Raw genomic sequence first — 17,039 nt, 5'->3', positions numbered from 1 at the left:
ACAAACAAAAAACAAACAAACAAATCATAACCACTATCATTCCATTGTTCACCCCACCTTGACTCAAGGCAATCTACCATATACCCTTTAGAGTGTTAAATACAATAAAAAGCATAATAAAACAACAAAATCAAAGGAAATGGAGAGAGAGAAAAAAGTAGATTGAATGCTACCATCACCGTAAGTCATTGAACTGTATACAAAGTTTGGCAGCGTGCAATCTAAAGAAAACTGACAATGGTCTGTTGCCTTTCAAAGATAAAAAATCAAAAATCAGCTTGAGGCTATTTTTTGTTGGTAACCAAATGAAAAAGACAAACAAAAATATTTACTGTTGTGAACCAACAGACAGTTACACTATCACATCTCTCCAGTGTGATCAACGTATAAGCCTCACCTTGGCAACAATTCACCTGATCTAGAATATATAAAACTAGTAATCCAGCATCAAAATACAAAAATAAAACATAGCTGGCAGTGCAGGTGTGCTAAACTAATAAAAACAAAAATAATTTGGAATTTGGACCACCTGACTGTAATGAATGAGTTTAGAGGCTTATCCTTAATATGAAAAAAAATATAAAAATACATATTAAGGTCCTCTGTAAACTTTAACTGTATTTTTCCTGAAAGAAATAAACATGTTAGATGATTGGTCTTCTCACAGGTCTATATTTTTCTTCCTTCACAACTGGCGTCATCTCCATATTTTTCTAAAAAACAAACTTTAAGAGAAAGTTAATAACACACAACTAGAATAGGTCATTCAAGAGAGACTGTATCTCTTATCAGATTCTTTATGTTAACCATCTCCTCCAATGTACTTAATTGTGCCTTGAGACAATCCAGTTTTACAAGGAACTCATTTCGTTCACATGTTAGAGCAAGATTTTCTGCCTTTAATTGTCTATTGTGTGCTTTAAGCACATTGTAGGGAACCCAAGGGTCTGTGGGGGGTTTACTGTTGTTATCTCTTCTCTGTGATCTCCATCTAGTATTAATTTGATTATTTTTATTTCCCTGAGTCCATCTATCACACATGGGCCTTTCATGATGAATATGCACATCGGATTTACAGAATTTTTCAATATGTCCCATCCTACCACACCTAAAACATTTAATGGTTTTTATATGTGGGGACTTTCTCTGATTGATATATCTGTGAGTTTGGGAACTTTGTAACATTGAAACTTGTATTTTATTTACTTTTTCTTGATTTAGTAGAATTGCTTCAGCCCTTTTTAAGCAATTCAGTATATTTACAAAGGTGTCCTGTGGGGACACAGTTAAACCAATTAACTCTCGAATATCTGTCAGTGTCCTGTTAAGTAATGCTTTCTTATATGCATATTCATTCTGATCAGCATGTGCTCCAGGTGGAACAGTCAGTTTGAAAAACACAAATAATCTATTTACAAACCCTTGAACAGACTCCCCTCTCTGCTGAGCACAATTACCAAAAGCAAAATGATGATTTATTTCCTCTAGACCAAGAACGTTTAATAACTCTTTAATAAGTAGTTGCTTGGTTCTAGGTTCTATAAATATCTCATGTGGCAGACTTGCTCTTAGTGACTGGTCTGTACTAGCAAGTATAACATCAAAAATATCCAATTCATTTAAATTTCTGTGGATTTTTTCAAATTGATCAATTTTTATCATTACATCTACTGGATCATCATCCAAGCTTATACATCCCAGTTCTTTGCTCAGTGCAATAACCTCTGTATGTTTTAAGTAATGGGTCACATTAGTTTCATGTAGTACAAGTCCCTGTGCATCCACCATGTGCTCTGTAGAGACAGGTGCCATTTTAGCAGGAATACTGCACTCACAATCTCTTTCATTATTATTAAGTTTATGTTTTAAATCATCAATATATTCAAGGCAGGCAGAATGATCAGCCTCTTTCTGGCTTCTGGAAGCAAGGATTCTAATAGCACCCTCTGCATCCTTCAGCCTTTCTACAAGCTGCACATTACTACTGCGCAATTCCTCATTTTCCAGACGCATTTGCTGACTACCTACACACAAAGCAGCAGCATTTTGCGCAGACAGTTTAAATGCTTCCACATCATTCTTTAAATTTAAAACATCTGCCTCTAATTTCTCTTTCTGCCTATTTAAAGATTTATACTTCTCCGCAATCCAACGGGCAGCATAAATCAAAGCAATTTTACCACTAGATTTGGACAATTTCTTTTCAATAATTGCCCTGGCCACATAATGCTGAGCATTAAGCCACGGATCTAATGCACCATCCATACATTTAATTATTGCTTCTGGATTAGACACCTTAGCAATCTTTTTCAATAAATTCTCCATCATTGACAACGCACAATTCACTGAAATGTCTATACACAATATCTGAACAGTATCGAAAAGTAAATATACAATCTATACACTTATGAATATGCTTATAAATCACACTAAATCCCTCCTACCTGGCTCGCCAATTATGTAAGAAATTATGACCCTCTTACAAGGATATTCTTTTAGGGAATGTGTGACAAATAAGACACAAACACAAGTGTATAATAAAATGTATTGTTAATATTAATTTAAGGATACTGTTAGATTTTAAAAAGGATATACACATTACACATTATAACCATAGTCAGTCCAAAACCAAAAGATACATAATAAAAGGGCAATACTTAAACATTTCAATGGAGGTCTTCCCCTTGCGCCTTCATCTTGGGTAATCTGGGACAGACTATCAGTTCACCATGGCCCTGCTTGCTGTGCTGTCCTCTCCAAAGAGACAAAGAGAAGAGAGAGAGCCTTCCTTGGATGTTGTCCTTTTAAAGACTGATTCTTGGAGTAATAAACTACAAGTCCCAGAATTCCTTTTCCCTCCCAAAAGTGGTTTATCCCACCCTCTTTCTCCAGAGAGTTCTGTCTTTACACAAGTCTTTCCCTTTGATCTCTTGGTTTGATCCTTATCACATTGAAAATACAATTGAAAGCTTTGATCCTTATCACACTTTTATCATGTAAATGACCCCAACTTGTGAAACCAGTCACATACACAGAAAGGTATATACAATATTGAAGTTTGGCGTATCAATTTCTTACATACCTATTATGTACAAATGGTATGGTTTTGTTTTCTATGTATTTCTTGATAATCACTTTGTGATTGAGCAATTATTCCATAGTTGCCATGGTGATTGCACAGCTTTTAAAGCTACACTGTCACAGTCTGGAGACTTTCCATAATTTGCAAAGAATCCCAATGGTGGTCCAGTGGCTGGGGGTGGAGGGGAAGGGAAAATTGAGATTAACTTATCTGAACCTGTCAATTGCATGCGCTGTCATCTTGTTTCAGTCAGTCCTCTTCTGCTTCTGGGGATTTATAGCCAGGAGCTAATGTCATTACTGTACTCTTGCGCATGTGTGATGGTAAAGCATTGAGGTCTATGAAGGATCCTCTGAGACTGCTGGATCCTCCATGGACACAGCTAATATCTCTGCAGCCAACACTTGTGGCGACTGGGAAATTGACAATTCTAGACGATGGTAGCTCCGCCTAGTGTCTTGAAATGTCAGGGATAGGAAATATACTGAGTCAAAATATTCCCTACTTTGTCTCAGTATGCCTTTTGACTGGGTTGGAATCTCAGTAAAATTCCAACAGTCAGTGTTAGTATTTCATAAAGATTTTATGTCATTTATCTCATTTTGCTGAGGTGTGACAGTGCTGATTTAAAAACAACTTTTGTAAATCTCCAAAATAGCGTCTGAAAGAGCTCTATTATTTATATAAAACATTACATTACAGCCGTTTCTTTTTTCTTTTCAATTTGACAATTTTTAGTGCATGGTCAACAAGAGGTATGTGTGTTAAACATTCAGTATTGTCAATACATAGTCACATCGTAGAATAACAGAATGCCGTACAGTACATGGATATTGTAAGACTAGTCTCGATTAACAATGGTATAATTGCTTTGGCGATTCTTTCACTAATCCTAGTACGGTGTTCGTTGATGTAGGTTCCATTGACCTGCAGGTTTTGGCCTATAACAGTCTGTCTAATGAAGTAAAGTAATATACCTAGGTAATATAACTAGGGGTAACTTAATGGGGAAAAAACCCTGTGGAGGTGGTGGAGCAGGCAGAGGGGTTGGATAGAAGGTCCTGACCCTTCAGTTCTAGCTTAATATATGGTTGTCTCTGAATGTTTTTTTTTTTTATTATTAATTATGATGGTTGCTTTTCTCCTCCAGTGTTACATCTAGTCCACTGGTCCTATTCCATGGCCAGGCTGGGGTTGGACCCAAATTGTATAATTGTCATACTTTTGTATGACGAATTTAGAGTTATTTGTTTTATCAAGGCAGCCATGTCCATTGGATCAGTTCTTTTCCACAATATGGATATTACCAAAAAGTGCTGAGAATAGCATGTGGTACAGTAATGCTCATTGGGACTTTTGAAGTCCGGGAGGTAACATAAACAGAAGGCACATCTTTGGGGTCAGTGTAATCTCTATTTGGAGTGTCCTAGTAATCACCCGAGAGACAGCCTCCCATGCTCCTACATGTCCACCATACATAGAGCATAGTGCACACTTCCGCATGGAATCTCCAGCACAAGTTTGATTTGGTTGGCCATATGTGGTGCAGCTTATACCATTTGTACATAATTTTACGCTGTATTCTACGTGTCCCGTGCAGGATGTTATTCTGTTATGTATGGACATTAATCTGTTCCAAGAGTCTCCCCCCGCCCCCCAAATCATGTCCCAACTCCCAGGCCCAGGATTCCTTTTCGGGCTCAAGGCACTTTTCCTTCTCCTTATTTAGTAGTGAGTAGCTTATGGAAACTGCATGGGTTTAAGTCTTAAACATACACAGATTCAAATGGTGAAAATGTAACATTATAGCTGTGTCTAATCAAAAATACTTAAGGAACAATTTTACTCTGGTTTGAAATGGTTTAAGTTTAAAGGGTTACTCCAACCACCATGGGCACTTCAGTGATTTGAAGTGGTCATGGTAGTATGAGTATGTAGGTGCAGTGTTTCTGCTCGAAATACTGCACATATTGAGATATTTGTAATTGTGTGCTTTGGGCTAGTTGTACCCCTAGCACACGTGAAAATTGGTAGCCAATAATTCTCTCCCAGGCTGCCAATGTCAATTCAGTGCATAAAATAGGTCTGTTGCTAGCGTGTACTGCATGCTGACAGCACACGATAAAATCTTACTGCAGGCTGAGTGCTTACAAGGAGAATTTTTTTAATATATAAAAACCCTCCCTCCCTTCTCCCCACTCCCAGCTGGAAGCATGTACTCGGAAGCGGTGAAATAGTCCAATCACAGGCTTCTCTATGAGAAGCCTGTGATTGGACCATGCATTGCCCCAGTGACGTCAGAAGGGGAGCGAAAAGCAGCAGCTGGACCTTTGCCCACCGCTGGATTCAAGGTGAGTCAAACCTTTTTTTTTTCAGCAAGTTGAGGGGGGACTTTCTCCACAGTGCCCAATAGGGGATATTACACCAGAAAGGTCCCCCCTCTGAAAAGGGTTATAGAAACCCTTTAATGTTTGATTACCTATACTTAACATGATAAAGTATACCATTAAAAAGATCATGACTTATAATAGGGGCATCTGTAAAAGCAATGTGCCTTTAATTTGAAAAGCTGTAGCAGCTATTTCTTAGCTGGTGAATTTCTGTATTGCCAATGAATGAACAGCAGTTGCTCTCGAAGATACCATGTTAGCACACCTCTCTTTGCTTACTTGGTAACAGTATATGTACTGCCTGTCTGATCGCAACCTAACTGCTATTTCCGTGTGGTTTTCTCATTCATTTTCTCTCTCCTCCTCTTTAGGAAAAAAGAAAACGACAGACTGCTATTGAGGATAAAAGACAACAGCTTGATGACCAAATTCTACAATTGCAGCATTTGAAGGTAAGAGATACAAGCATCAGGGAAGAAAAAACAAGGCACAAGGGAATCATCTGTGTTCATACGAGGCGAATGTATGCATTTGTCTGGCACAACACTGTGCATTCTATGTAGAATTGTGTAGCTTTAATCAATCAGGAGGTAGGGATGGTCTCTAGGCTTTCCTGCTGATATAGTCCATACACTGAAGTGAATAATGTGAGCTGCAATGAAAACATGATCATTTATGTGATTATGCTGTACTATGTATTTAATGAATGCCTTTCTCAGTGAAGAGTATTGTAGCTGTATAGGCGTCAATAATACAATGTGTCACTTTATTTGCTATCCCCATTATAGGGAATGAGTTATCATTTATTGGCTACTGGTATGCGACAGCATAGGTGATCAAGTTGTCATGATATGACAGTGGTACCTACAGATGTGCAGAGCCAGCTATGTAGTAGTATGTGATACCAAGATTATTAGGAGGAAAAATGGTCTCTGGTATACAGATTGATCTTTTTATGTATTCATTTTTTTGGTATTTCTTTACAGGACTGACAAAATGTGGGGTGTGGGAGGAAGGGGGATGTAGAAGATGTGGCATATTTTCTTGATCTTTTTTTACAGACTTCTACAGGTCTTTTAACATAATGTATTTGCTATTGGCTTCTACATCTTTAAAGGTATTTATATTTATGGTGCATTGTTCGACAGTTAAATGTGTCTTCCACAAACCTTGCTTTCAATGGAAATGGGCAAATATATATATACATATATATATATATATATATATATATATCAGTCACTACATTAAAACCACCGACAGGTGAAGTAAATAACATTTATTATAGTGTTACAATGGCACCAGTCTAGGCGTGGGATATATTAGGAAGCAAGTGAACACTCGGTTCTTAAATTTTATTTATTCGTTTTTTACTGGCATTTATAAAGCACCATAGTTTTCCACAATGCTGTACAATTAAGGTAGAACATACAATATGCACAGAAGAACAATACAAGAGGTAAAGAAGTCCCTGCCCATGAGATCCAGCCATTGAAGCTCTATTATCCAAAGTGCTTAGATAGACAGCCCGTGAGATTACAATCTTAAGGATATAATAGGGATTTGAGACAAAAGGTAGCAAAAGTGGGAATTTGGAAGTGATGGACTGGGGAAATTAACAGAGAGTTGGAGCTTCTGGTAAAATGTAAAGAAAATAAAGGTGTTTTTGAGTAAGACACCAGACATCTGTAGGAACATGCAAGAAAATGTTTTAAAAACATATATTTGGTGTATTACTGTGAGTAAAAGATATAAATATATTAACCAAGGTAAGTGAAAATCAACTTACATGGAAAAGAGCCTTTTCTGTGGATATAGGTTCTAAACTTAATGACTTTTGGGCCTTCAGGTGGCATGTAGGGGCATACCTAGAGCATTTGGTACTCAGGACGCATCCTGTATTTGGAACCACCCCACCCCCCAAAGTTTAAAAAACACCCGCAAACTGTTTTCTTTTTTTAAATGTGTTGCACAAATTTGTAAACTCCTGTAAAACTCCTGTCCTGCCCTGCCCCCTCCTACAAAACCCTTGCCCTACCCCCCTTCGACAAACCCCTGTACTGCCCCCTTCTACAAAACCCCTGCTCAGCCCTTCTTATACAAGACCTTTACAGGCAGACAGTCACACACACACATGCATTTACAGGCATACAGTCACACACAGTTACAGGCAGAAAGTCACATGCACACAGTCACAGACAGACAGTCAAACACACACACAGTTACAGGCAGCATCACAAAATCACAGGCAGTCACACACACATAGTCACATGCAGACAGTCATAGGCAGTCACACACAGTTACAGGCAGACAGTCACACACACACAGTCACACACACAGTAACAGGCAGAAAGTCACATGCACACAGTCACAGACAGTCAAACACACACACAGTTACCGGCAGCATCACAAAATCACAGGCGGTCACACACACATAGTCACATGCAGACAGTCATAGGCAGTCACACACAGTTACAGGCAGACAGTCACACACACACACAGTCACACACACAGTTACAGCAGAGAGTTCACATACAGTCACAGGCAGACAGACACACACAGACACACACACAGTTACAGGCAGCATCACACACTCACAGGCAAACAGTCACACGCACACAGTCAAAGACAGACAGTCACAGACACACAGAGTTACAGGCAGCATCACACAATCACAGGCAGTCACACACACATAGTCACATGCAGACAGTCACAGGCAGTCACACACACAGTTACAGGCAGACAGTCACACACACAGTTACAGGCAGACAGGTACGCGCACACACAGTCACACACACAGTTACAGGCAGACAGTCACACACACACATACAGTTACTGGCAGCCATTCACACGCAGACAATAACATAGAGAGTTACAGACAGACAGTCACACATATACACACACAGTTACAGGCAGACAGTCACACACACACAACGTTACAGGCAGACAGTCACATACACACACACACACAGAGTTACAGGCAGACAGTCACATACACACAGTTACAGGCAAACTGTCACAAACACACACACAGGGTTACAGGCAGACAGTCACACACACACAGTTACAGACAGACAGTCACATGCATATAGTCACACACAGTTACATGCAGACAGTCACACACAGTCACACACACAATGTCTGTCTCACTTACAGACAGTAGGGGATGGAGGAGGAGTGGATTGCCTGAATTAGGAATTCCTTGCTTCTCCTTGATGTGCAGCAGTAACAGCAGCGGGTGGGTGCCGTGTTACGCCCAGCCCTCGCTGCCATCTAGCTCCGCCCCCATATTTTATTAGCCCCACCCCCACTTTCCTTCTGAGCGGTCAGTTTTGAAGTAATTGTCGGTCTCTGCTTGTGTGAGCTGTGTCAGCTGCCCGGCGCCCCAGCTGCCATGGGGCACTGTGTGGACTCACAGATCCCTGGCCCTGGTCATGGCCACCCCCCTACCTAGTGGCACCTGGGGCAGACTGCCCCTCCCGCCCCAACCCTTTGTACTCCACTGGGAACATGCTATAAATTTAGTAGGAACCTGGGTGGGCAGGAAGTGCTTCAAGCCAATTAAGAGAGTCAGTATTGCATGTTTCTGGGTTTGTGGATTGAGGCCTAAGGATCAGAGATGGAGATGAGACACAGTTATATGAAGGTATTTACAGCTAGGAGGGGGAAAGGAAGTAGGCAAAGAGGGGGTGGGTAAAGCAAACAAATGGTGTATACAACTGAAAGGTTTATGTGTTGGAAGCAGGAAAATGGGCAAGCTAAAAGATCTGAGTGCCTTTGACAAGCGCCAAACAGTGATGGCTAGACAACTAGGTCAGAGCATCTCCAAAACAGCAAGTCTTGTGGCTAGTACCTACCAAAAGTGGTGCCAATGAGGACAACACGTGAATCAATGTCAGGGTTATGGGTGTCCAAAACTCATTGGTGCCTGTGGAGAATGAAGGCTAGTCATCTGGTTCGATCACATAGAAGAACTTCTGAAGCTTAAATTGCTGAAAAACTTATTGCTGACCATAATAGAAAGGTGTCAGAACACACACAGTGTGCTGTGTATGGGGCTGCATAGCCGCAGACCAGTCACAGTGCTCATGATGACCCCTGTCTACCACCAAAAGTACCTTTAATGGGAACGTGACCATTAGAACAGGAACATGGAGCGATTGAAGAAGGTTGCTTGGTCTGACTAATCACTTTTTTTTTAGCTCAGGTGGACGGCAGGGCGCATGTGCAGTGTTTACCGTGGGGCATATTTGTTAAAGAATATTAGAGCAAAACCAATGGCCAACTACCATGGTCGCAGGGGCCACAGCTGTGACCGGGCCCGTCACTCCAGGGGGCCCAGACGCCCTGCTGACCCCTGCGACCATGAGCCGCCGAAGGTGGGAGCGCAGAGACGAGCCCTCTCACAGGGGGCCCAGGAGGTGGCCATCTGGCCACATTACTGCACCCCTGAATGGACTTCTATGCAGTGAGGCAGAATAGGCATCTGCTTACCTGGATGGCAGGTGCCTACTCTGCTGATATCTACTGCAAGGAGGTGGGAGGACAGGAGGCAGGCGGTGGCAGTGTGGGCGATGAGGGAGGCTGATCTGGCAGTTCCTCTCACCTCTCTCACGCGTCCTCTGTGATACCGGGAGCCGGAATATAACGTAATTCTAGCCTCTGCATACTAAACAGTGCGCGAGTAGAGCGAGAAAATGCCAGATTACAGCACAGCCCCACACTGGACCCCAGGGAGAGGGTCCACACCAACTCTCCAAAAGGTAGGGAGGTTGGGTGGGCCTCAAAAATTAAATTGTATGAGTGTGTCTGACAGTGTGTCTGTCTGTCTGTCTCTCTGACAGTGTGTGTATGTGTGTGCCTGTCTGTCAGTGTGAGTGTCTGTCTGTCTGTCTGTCAGTGTGTGTCTGTCTGTCTGTGTCTGTCAGAGTGTGTGTGTCTGTCAGTGTCTGTCTGCCACTGTGTGTGTTTCTGTCTTTCATTCAGTGTCTGTCAGTGTGTGGTGTGTGTGTCTTTTTGTCAGTGTGAGTGTCTGTCAGTCAGTGTGTGTGTGTGTCTGTCACAAATGTATGGGGGTGCGAGAGACATGTGGAGGGGGTAAGAGGTGGGTAATAAACATGGAGGGACTAGGGGGGAGAATGAGACATGTGGGGGGGGCTGGCAGAGGAAGTTGAGACATGTTGAGGGGCTGGAGTGGGGATGAGATACATGGGAAGGGCCCCAGTGCAGTTTTCGCACGAGGGCCTGGTGGTTTCTAGTTACACCTTTGAGCAAAACTAAGCCTTTAGGTCAAAGGAACTGTCTGCAAAGCTCAGAGACAGGATTGTCTAGAGACAGGATTGTGTAGATACAGGATGGGTACAAGTCAGGCTGGAGGCTTAGACATGCACTCACAGTGCACTTGGGACAGGATGACAGCATTTTCAACTTCTGGTTACTATGCATATTCAGGAATGTCAGCATGTGCCATTAATTATTATTATTATTTTATTATTTATATAGCGCCATCACATTCCATAGCGCTGTACAATGGAGTTAATATGTTTCTTCACACTTGGGAACTTTTTTCATCCTCTCTCAGAGATAGCATGTTATTGGAAAAGGAAATTAGTAGAAAGGACCAGTTTGTCAGCATTGCAGTAGATGCCGATGACAAACTGCACCTCAATAGCACACAGTAATATTATTTTAGCATGTATTTTGTTCTGCTTATGCTCATACATCTTCTCCACACAATCTCACTTCTCCTCTATACATTTTATCATCCCTAGACTCAAATACATCCTTTAACAATATGTATATAATGTATATGCACCACCGTGTGCAAAGCATGATCAACACAACAAGCAAAACACATAACATATACAGATGCAGCTTCCCAAGAGGCTCTCCCAAATAGCAACCCTTTACTTAACAACACATGTACATATACACAGATTTGAATACAGCTATGTATCTATAAAGAAACATTTAACAGCATATCGTGTTATAAACACAAAGATTGGTGCTACTTATTTTGCGCTTACAGGATCAGTAAAATAGGAAAACCTTATGGTGCCTCCCCTCATGTAGTTTGGGGGGCTAAAGCCTCCTATGCCCTTCTTTCCACCACGCGTGGGTTCAGTTCTCAAGGATAAGATGTTCAAAATTTCCAAATGATTTTCAAAGGATTTATATAAAACCAATAGACAAATAACAACAATAATATAAATGAAATAAAAATATAAATACAATCCAATGCATTTCTTTCACCTTAATTGACTTCTTCAGGGACCATAAATGAAATAAAAAAAATGAAAAAATGAAAAAATAAAAGCAATCACAATACAGTGACTATGCAGCCTAACAATTTCCCCACTAATGTACCCTCATATAGGGCTTCCAGTCATTGATGGCTCACTGGACGTTTCTTATTGATTCTCCACGATAGGTTCCTCCCTCACCAATGTGTATGGTTAACTATATTTATGAATTATAGTTTGCTACTGCTCCAACACCATGTCATGGTAGCTGCCTATGTTGGGAGATGTGACATCATATATCCCTGTAACCTCCAGATTAGAAACATTGGGAAAAATTTGTCTTGGTGAATTTATGCACAAATCTGGCAGTAGCTTTTTTTGCACCCTGTAGCAGGAGTAGGTCTCAGGCTTTGGAACCAGACCTCTTCCACCAAGCGTTTATCCCTTCTCCTAAGGGGAAAAATAGAGACAACCTTTGCTACCAGACAAGTAGTACTAAGGATCTGCCAGAGAGAGAGCTTAATCAGAAGTTCCTCTACTAACAACAGCCAGACACTGCTTTATTAAGACTCACACACGGTTTTTATACATGCCTTTAATTGTAAAGTGAACACAAGTCAGCCAATAACTAACGACTTGTAAAAGCAACCAAACACACTAAGAAGCTTAATTAAATTCCAGCTAGTGTGAATGGTACCATGTTGACAAGGAAGGGTGGGAACAGATGACAAGGACTGTGGACCACATAGGGTACTTACAAATTCACGCAAAAATAACTGTTAAAACAATCACTCATAACTTCCATCATTCTTCATACCACAGCCAACATTCATACTTAATCATACTTCAGTACGTATCTACTAATTGTACATGTGTATACAAAGTATGATCTAGCACTATAATATATACTATGAAATGTAACCAATGGTATTCTATATCCAAATAATGCTTATCCCCTTAAGGACCAAACTTCTGGAATAAAAGGGAATCATGATATGTCATGTGTCCTTAAGGGGTTAAATAACTCATATTACCCATTTAGGAAATATGTTATTTCATATGTATTAGTATAATAGTGTACATATCACCTATCATTGTAGGATAAATATCCCATGTCATCAATATGAAAACCTGTTGGAGTAATATTATTATAACATACATACATACATAACCATACAATCTTCATAACAAGACAGAATGTAGAGAAATCATAGTTCCAAATTCCAATACGTGAAAAGGTTACAGCACTAAATTCACTATATTCAATTAATCAAGATTCAACATCATCAGTGTATATATGTTCCTATCATAATTTGCTTCAACTTCATAAAGTGCACCAAAATATATATATATTTTTTTATAATTCTTTATTTTTCTGTGCAAGTGATTGACAAACGTGTTTAACGTGCCACAACAGCACACATACGTTTTACATCATAGACATTATCATGGCACAGGTAAGTTGCACATTTTATCTTTTTTATAATAAACATGGCTGGCTAGTATACGTCATGAGGTACAGAAACAAAAATGGGAGATGCATTATGCTTAGCTGACTGACAGTATATTGAGTAGTTATAAGAATCGTCAGATTATACAAGCTTGGACCAAGAAGTTATATGACATGAGTATTTGTACGATTTGTTACTATAAGGGATATCTCAGAGATTGGCTGACAGAGGATTTCCTATGCATTTTCAACCAAAATATATTTTAATAGACCGTTGGAATGACATCCATATCTTGACCAATGCCAACAAAAGAAAGACATAGAATCAAAGGACAGCCTAGTTATATGTAGTAAGAAAAAATCCTTATTGTAATGGAATATAGACATTTCCTTTAATAGCAACCAGAGTATTATAATATATTCAATACTGTATGACCCAAGAATACACCATGCCATCATACTAATGAGAAAATACTTTAATATTGTTAACAATATTACAAAGCCTAATTTATCAGTGTAGCGGAGTTTCCTGTACCCTGGCTGTGTACCTCCGCCCAGGATCGCTTCCTAGCTGGAACTGGGGAAATTTGCTGCTCTACTGCCCCTACTGTTGCTTGACTGGGGTCTTTCTGGAGCTTTTCCACCCGACCAGGTTGCATCTCTCCTTCCAGGCCAGTGTCGTCCCCTCTGCCTATTCCACTGCAACTCTTCTACCAGGCAGGTATCGTCTCCTCTTCCTATTCCACTGCAGGCCTTCTTCCAGGCAGGTATGCACCTCTGCCTGCAATTTGATTTCTATTGCCTTTACAAAGGCACGTGTGGCTCTCAGGCTTAGCTCTCTTGATTTATCCCAGGGCTAGATGGAACAAGCAGCCAGCCAACAGGTACGACAACTCTGTGGCTGTGATTCCTAAAAAATCCATATGGCACACTGTTCCAAATGGAACTAACATTCAATACCTTATTTTACTTGGGACTAGCCCATATGTTCATTACATACACATGGCTGTGACAAAGATAATAAAAGTCAACTAACCAAAACATGTCACAAAATATACAGGAAATTATAATAGCATAATAACATATTTATAAAGGGATGGGGAAGACATTAATTAACAGAACATATCTCTCCTGCCTGCAGAATTAGCAATATGCAAATATACCTAAATATGCAAATGAGCAATTGTTGCTATTCAGGTCATGCATACAGCGGTTACAGTGGTGCTGCACAGGCTCAACAGCCAAATCCACCTAGTTGATTGCAAGCATTAGCAACACAGGAGAACACACTAACATTTAACCACAATGGACACAGGGTGACTTCAACATAGGGATAGTCCAGGGTCCTACGTAAAATGTCCTTATGAAACCCCAGGTGATGGTGATTACCATCACAATCAGATATGTATTGTCTGTTATATAACATATTAACATAACATGATACATATTCATAACATAAAGCCTTGTTAGGGTCACACAATTACATCTGATTCTCATACAAAGTGATATCAATCCAATCCTCATGAAAGTAAATCTAAATCACAATTGCATGCAAATAAACTCAAGCTAAGTTGCCAAACAGTCCTCTGTAGGGTAATTAACCTTACAAATAGGGAGTCAAGTTACTTTCCTAATTCAGTCCCTTATGAAACAAGGTCCTCAATTCGTATATCCAATTTAACTCACACAGTTTCAGTAGGTGTACTCTATCACCACCCCCTCCTGACCGTGTAATGTAACTGAGAAACAGCAAGATTAATTTCCAGAAAGTGATGCAACCTGCCAGTCCTAATGTTACTTTTGCACTTGTTGATCAGGATGATAAATGCCCTCTCAACCACATAGGCCAAGCCACAGGGGCACTTAAGTAGATATACTACAAATTATCATAACTTCTAAAGTAAACACGCTGTGCTGTAAAATCTGATTGAGAATGAAACCATGTTTTCATGTTGGCTGTGTGAGTCAAAGCCAAAAAAAGTTTTTATGAGGGCTGCATAAACAGATAAAAAAATATTTTACTCCTAAATGGCAGTGTAACGTGTACTTACATCCATGGAGCCGCGGCAGGAGGAGGGCTGATCCGCCCAATCCATGCGGCTGTGCGGTAGGACATCTATAAATAGAAAGAAGGCGTGATGTTACGCCCATTCTTAAAGTCACCATGTCATCATTGCAAAACTAATCTATTTTGAGTCACAATTATGACATGGGCCTATCAGAACATAGGTAAGCCTTTGTAAGGCTTGTTTTAGATCCCATTCATTGCGCTATCGTGGTTTCTGTATAGATCCTCCCATTTGTGCTCCTAGAGATTCCCTAGGGATTTTTTGTGTTTGACCTTGGCTTCATATTGACCTTGTGATTTCTTTTCAAATATTTTTTTAATAAAGGTTTTATATTTTTACATCAATATATGCAGTACTTTTATATTGAATACATACAAGATGAATTGTATATGGAGATTTATACAGCAAATGTACAAAAAGAGTACAAACAAAACCAAAAAGTTTAGTTTATAGTAACAACAGTACAATTACTTTATTATATCTTTTTTTTCCTTGTGTAGTTAACCGTTTTACTTTTTGGATTGAAAAGAAAAAAAAAATTAGAAATGTGAAACATTTCTCATGTGATACTATAGTTTGGGGGAAAGAAAAAGAGAGAAGGGGAAGGGGAGATGAGAGGGAGTTATAACCCTTAAAGATTTACTTGGTGATATATAAATAGGGTGTATGCTCTAGAGCAAATATTCAGTAATACTTTGTAGTAGTACAGACTTAATTAACATATGTTGTAAAATAACATCAAAGGGTTGCATCATATTAGCATTAAACCAAATCAAATCAATCATTTTGCAAATAGAATCAAAAAAAGAAACATGAAGGAATAAGTGATTCAAAAAAAGAGCCGGAGTTTAAAACCAGGACATCATCTTTTTTTCTTGACTACGTTTTCCCACTGGTCCCAGACAGTAGTTAGTTTTGTGTGTATGAGTGATGGTTGTCTTAGTGCAAGCTCGTATCTCTTGTACTCACAAATGAAAGCAATAATTTCTGACCTAGCAGATATTTGTGGTGTTTTCCAATATCGTGGTAATATTGAGGTAGCTGAGATCAGTATATGGGAAATAATGATCCTATCTACCTTATCTAGAAAAGTGGAAAGGAGTTTAAACAAACCAACCTTTGGAGAGAGTTTATAGTGGGTGCAACTACTTGAATAAGGGATAAAATAATGTCTCAAAATGGTTTGATTTTCCTACTTTGCCACCAAATGTGGAACATATCACCACCTCCCCCCAGTCTCTCCAACACGTGTCCGAGGCATCTCAGAGACCTTGTGATTTCTGTTATCCTGACCCGGTTTCGTATTGACCTTGTGATTTTTGATATCCTGACCCGACTTGGTATTTGACTTGTAAATTTCTAGTATCCTAAACCCAGCTTTGTGTTGACTTTGTGTATTTCTGTATCCTTGACCTTGATTCTTGCTATATTAATACGTTAAGTCCGGCCATTCTAAGGCTCGGTAATATATCTTTGTGGGTTTCTTCTTTCCTGCATGTTGGCGTATGACTCCTGTGACGTTTACGATAAAGAGCCAGGTCAGGATACCAGAAAATAACGAGTCAAATACCAAGCCGGGTCAGGATACCGGAAATCACAAGGTCAATATACAAGGAAGCTGAGGTCAAACACAGAAAATCACTAGGGAATTTCTAGGAGCACAAAGCTAGGATCTATACAAAAACCACGATAGGACAATGGATGTGGGCTAAAACAAGCCTTAAATAGGCTTACCTTTGTTCTGATAGGTCCACGTCATCATTGCGACTAAAAATAGATTTCTATTTATAGATAATTAAGCAGTGAGAC

General features: G+C 39.8%; 1 protein-coding gene across 1 annotated transcript in view; it reads left to right on the top strand.

Moving 5' to 3' along the window:
* The window catches only part of PALM2AKAP2 (PALM2 and AKAP2 fusion), a 399,409-nt gene that overhangs the window by 98,760 nt on the left and 283,610 nt on the right, over positions 1–17,039 (top strand). The window contains exon 2 of the mRNA XM_063455311.1: positions 5,844–5,924. Coding sequence (XP_063311381.1) covers positions 5,844–5,924 — 81 coding nt within the window. The remainder of the gene's footprint in view (positions 1–5,843; positions 5,925–17,039) is intronic.

The sequence above is a fragment of the Pelobates fuscus genome, chromosome 5, assembly GCF_036172605.1.
Source record: "Pelobates fuscus isolate aPelFus1 chromosome 5, aPelFus1.pri, whole genome shotgun sequence".
Taxonomy (NCBI): domain Eukaryota; kingdom Metazoa; phylum Chordata; class Amphibia; order Anura; family Pelobatidae; genus Pelobates; species Pelobates fuscus.
The sequence above is the reverse complement of the archived record's forward strand: the minus strand, read 5'-3'. Positions and strand labels throughout refer to the sequence as shown.